The 4,837-nt window shown below is 49.9% G+C and overlaps 1 protein-coding gene across 1 annotated transcript in view; it reads left to right on the forward strand.

The window, feature by feature from the left end:
* The window catches only part of LOC115546956 (protein sprouty homolog 3), an 11,439-nt gene extending 6,865 nt beyond the window's left edge, over positions 1-4,574 (forward strand). Inside the window, exon 2 of the mRNA XM_030360806.1 lies at positions 3,369-4,574. Coding sequence (XP_030216666.1) covers positions 3,461-4,312 — 852 coding nt within the window. The 5' untranslated portion in view covers positions 3,369-3,460 and the 3' untranslated portion in view covers positions 4,313-4,574. The remainder of the gene's footprint in view (positions 1-3,368) is intronic.
* The last annotated feature ends 263 nt before the right edge of the window (positions 4,575-4,837 follow it).

Genomic DNA, 4,837 nt, shown 5'->3' on the forward strand with positions numbered 1-4,837 from the left:
CTCTCTCTCTCCCTCTCTCTCCCTCTCTCTCTCTCTCTTTCTCTCTCTCCCTCTCTCCCTCTCTCTCTCTCTCTCTCTCTCTCTCTCTCTCTCTCTCTCTCTCTCTCTCTCTCTCTCTCTCTCTCTCTCTCTCTCTCTCTCTCTCTCTCTCGTTATCTCTCTCTTCCTCTCTCCCTCTCTGTTTTATCTTCTTGCCTGACCGGCGTTATTTTGCAGTTCAGTTAGTTGTTTGTGTGTATCTATTGCCTGCACCTCTGCAAATATTTATCGGCCAATCCTCCCCTGTCTTTCCTTCTGACCATTTTATCAATCGATCAATGACCAAACATCATCAATAAGATGGGAGTGTAGCGTTGTGATGAGAAGCATCCTCGTACGAAGGGGTGTGTCCCCTGCTGCAGTCAGGATATGCTGCCATGGAAACCATGTTTGGGAAGTCAACTCCCACTAACCAGAAGGCTCACCACCAAATACGAAATGCACACGCGCGGGCGTGTGCACACACACAGTCACACACACACACATACACACACATCGATATGCACAATGATACACATACACACACTCACATACACACACAATCGGTTATTTTATATAGAAGGAGGGAAGGAGATGGGAGCATTGACGGATCGATCTTCTATCGAATCTCCACTAAAGGCCTTTTATTTCCAACGTTTAACATTTCAAACATTAAAATTAAACAATACCGCTCTTTCAGTTCAGGCGCTCAACGCTGTGGTGCGATGCGGTTTGGGAGCCAGCTTTGCAAAGCCAGAAGCTTCTCTCTACTACAGAGAAAGACACCATTGTTGTCCTGTATGGTCTAAACATGAATCTATAAGGGACGGTGAGTGTGTATTTGGGAGCGTGTATGTGTCTGTGTGTGTGTGTGTGTATGTGTTTGTGTGTATGTGTGTGTGTGTGTGTGTGTGTGTGTGTGTGTGTGTGTGTGTGCGCGTCTGTGTGTGTGTGTGTGTGTCTGTGTATGTGTGTCTGTGTGTGTGTGTGTGTGTGTGTGTGTGTGTGTGTGTGTGTGTGTGAGTGTGTGTGTGTGTGTGTGTGCGCGCGTCTGTGTGTGTGTGTGTGTGTGAGTGTGTGTGTGTGTGTGAGTGTCGTGAGGTATGTTTTCTAGTAAATATGGGGCCACGGGCGGAAAACAGGCTTCCTGTTTTCAACCATTAGATTGTTTGATACCAGAGCAGAGTGCTTCCCAGCCCAGGCCTCACGCCCAGGTGATGAGATTAGTCCCAGAGATCAGGCCGTCCCTCCTCCCTCCCCTTCTTATCGCTCCTTCGCCTGTCCATCATTTCTTCCACCTTTTTTTTTTTTAGAGATAATTACCATTATAATTTTCCTCATTATCGATGGCAACGCAGACATACAGTACAAATCACCCTGACAAGACAAACAAAATGCATCGAACAATACATACTGTTATACCATCATTCACAGTTATTCACAAACTTTGTTTTAAGTATTAAATACAACCAAACAGTCGTCCATCCCGTATGCAGAACAAATACTTGCGGTTTAACAGTAAACAATTCTAAAACAACAAAAAGAGAAAACCATGTCCATATTGAATTATCCTTGAACCCTGTTTTTTATGGAGGATGCTTTAGTGCCAACAAAGTGTGGAATCCATGCCCCAGGCCACCATATCAGTGATGCATCATCCGTCCTCTATAGGAGAGCTAGTGTTCTATAGGGCTAGGGCTGCATCACAGAGAACCACGTTTCGTCATCTGTGTTTGGCGGGAGTCACGACCACATGACACAGAGGCGAGCATGTGGTCAGGAGCCTCCACCCTGGGGTATAGGTTTTAGTATAGGAATTCCGACAAAATACTCGTAAAGCTACGATAAACCCACAATTTTTCTCCAGAAAACTATTGGTGTGGTTGTGGCTTCCTAATAGGGTCTGAGGTTCGATTCCCCTTGTGGCTCACCTATGGGTTGGTGTCATCAGGGGTTCGATAGGTATGTGGGTCGGGATCGGAAGTTTTTACAGCGAATGATTATTCATTGCTAAAGTTTCAGTTGCATGCTTCAAATCCCCTGTAACGACTTGTTGGTCTTTAAATCCTCAACAGCCAGACCCCTTTGGTTTAATAATTACTGAAACAAACAAAACAATTACATATTATACTATAATTTAATGATTGCTTTTGTATGATTGAGCCATACTGGAAAGAGAAAGCTCATGGCAAAGAAGAAGCCTGCATTATGAATGGTTGCAAAATTGTGGACATCTGATTCAGGAAGAAGGAGAGGATGTTGTTCTCTGAGGAGTTCTGCATTCTCTAAATGTCTTGGCTTGCTTCTCCATAAAGCAAGGGAGAGACGAAAACAACCGGGTTTGTTGTTTTCCACCAATGTAATGACTTCCTCAATTGAGGAGATGTTTTGGCAGTCCTTTCAACCAGGAGACCATTATGTTGGACTGAGGGCTTACTACTTCTTGAATGGACTTCTACTTGAATTGACTGCATTTTTCTCGAATGTCTGAACACCACTGTGATGTATCATGGTGGACTGCCTTTTACAGGCCATATCATACAAGTCAAGGCTGGCCAATACCAGGATAATAATCACAGAAAATATATGGGTATGGGAACTTTCCCCCCTTCACACAAACCTACACATTGTCATCATGTCATATGGAATATTGTACGCTGCCCAAAAAGTTACAATGCCAGAACTACAATGTCCAACATGCTATTGCCAGAACACCGAACACCCTTAACACATCTAACCATGTCTGTTATCGTTCTTTATGAAAAACCAAAGTAGCTCGGTGGAAACGGAGCAATTTCAATTGTAGTCTCATTTCCAGGAATCACTCCCGCCTTTCTGCAACTCTTTGTCGGGCCTTGGAGAACACTTGGGGAAGGATCAATGTGTGGCTGCTGATACCGGCCTGATGAATCAGCTTCCGTTAGTCTGGCAGCTGCGCTCAACAGATGCTAAATTATAGTGTGGAGAGAGAGCCTGGGTCTCCTCCTAAGGCTCTGACTGACAGCATCAGACTAGGGCAGAGGAATAGCTCACGCGCGTTGGTCAGTCTAGGTTTTCGACCGTACTAAAAGCCCACTGTAAATCACACGCATGCACGTCGGCAGAGACTGCATTGCCCTGTGCTGTTTCTGTTTAGTCATGCTAGCTGTTGAGAACGTGTACTGTGCAACAGGTTTTTCACAGTTCTCCTTTCTTTTCCATATGCTCCTTTTTTATCCTCACAAAAAACTATTTGTACACAATGACATAAACATATCTTTATGTTCCAACATATATATATCGATCGATATTTTCTTTCTGTCTTTCCACTGTGTACATTCTATTAACGTAGCGTTCCTCTGGTCCCACAGGCTTGTCAGATGTACCGTGAGAGTTGGGAGCCCCCCTGCTGTGGCCAACACCCGGTCCCCAGACCCTGCGTCCCCCCCCGCCCGCCTTCAGGATGGATACCGCACGCTCATTCCGGATGGAGCTGGAGGGGCTGGACCTCCAGCAGGTCCAGGCCGTCCGCCCCTGTAACGACTACGTGGAGCGGCCCTTCATCCGGGAACCGGCCTTCCACGAAGAACGCCCCTTCGGACAAGCCCCCGTCCTGCGCCAAGCTCTGCCTCGCAGCCAGAGCCACAACCAAGCCAGCTACGGCCATCGCCTCAGCCGCTCCAGCACCGTCAGCTCCTCCATGTCCCGCAACAGCGCAACAGCGCTGATGACTCCCTCCCAGTCCGGCCTGGCCAGAGTGGTGCGCTCTCAGCCCAAGGGAGAACTCAAGCCCCAGGCTTCGCTGGGTAAAGTCCGGACGGAGGCCGAGCTGGAGGCCGAGCTGGAGGCCGAGCTGGGCGTCCACATGTTCATCTGCGAGCGCTGCGGCCGCTGCAAGTGCCAGGAGTGCTGCGCCCCGCGCGGGCTGCCCTCCTGCTGGGTGCTGGGCGAGCGCTGCCAGTGCTCGGCCGAGTGCGTGGCGGAGTACGCCACGTGCCTCTGCTGCGTCAAGGCCCTGTTCTACCACTGCTCGGCCCAGGACGACGAGGACACCTGCGCCGACCGGCCCTGCTCCTGCAGCTCGTCCAACCGCCCGGCCCGGTGGGGCGCCATGGGACTGCTGTCGCTGTGCCTGCCCTGCCTCTGCTGCTACCCCCCGGCACGGCTGTGCCTTGCCCTGTGCCGGTGCGCCCACGACCGGGCCACCCGGCCTGGATGCCGCTGCAGGAACACCAACACGGTGTGCCGCAAGATCTCGGCGTCGAGCCGCGGGTACCCAGCCCTGCGCAGCAAGTCGCTGGACAAGCCTTTATGACAGGCGGAGGTCTGAATCACACCGCGCTTCCCGCTTTTTTTGTTCCGTGCAGGGCGTCGCCGTGACGACGGACGTCCCGTTGACCCGACCAAGACAATCACCCTGAACCTCGTGCCGTTCGCCTTCGTCGTGTTCCTAACGTCTTCCTGTTCTCCGACCGTGGAGGGACCAAAGCTTCACTGTGCCTGTTCCTGTTATCGCCTAAAAACAAAGAACAAAAAAAAAAACGAAAACCGACAAACAAGAAAAAAAACTAGGGTGCTTTGCTAGTATACCTGCCAACCTTTACACAAATCGTACTATCAGACGGACAGATAACCCCCTAGAAGTACACAGACAAACACGAGACGGTCAGCAAATGTCGGGGTTTGAACTGTACCTGTTTAATTATTTATTGTTGAAACGACTCACGTCTCAGCAACCTGCCCACAGTGAGGGTGAGTCTAGTCTGAGGTTACCCCACGGACATGTCTGAACGTGGGGGACCCACATGGGTCAGTACAGGGGGCCGGGGTCTGTAGAACC

This window comes from Gadus morhua, chromosome 7 (genome assembly GCF_902167405.1).
Source record: "Gadus morhua chromosome 7, gadMor3.0, whole genome shotgun sequence".
Lineage (NCBI taxonomy): Eukaryota > Metazoa > Chordata > Actinopteri > Gadiformes > Gadidae > Gadus > Gadus morhua.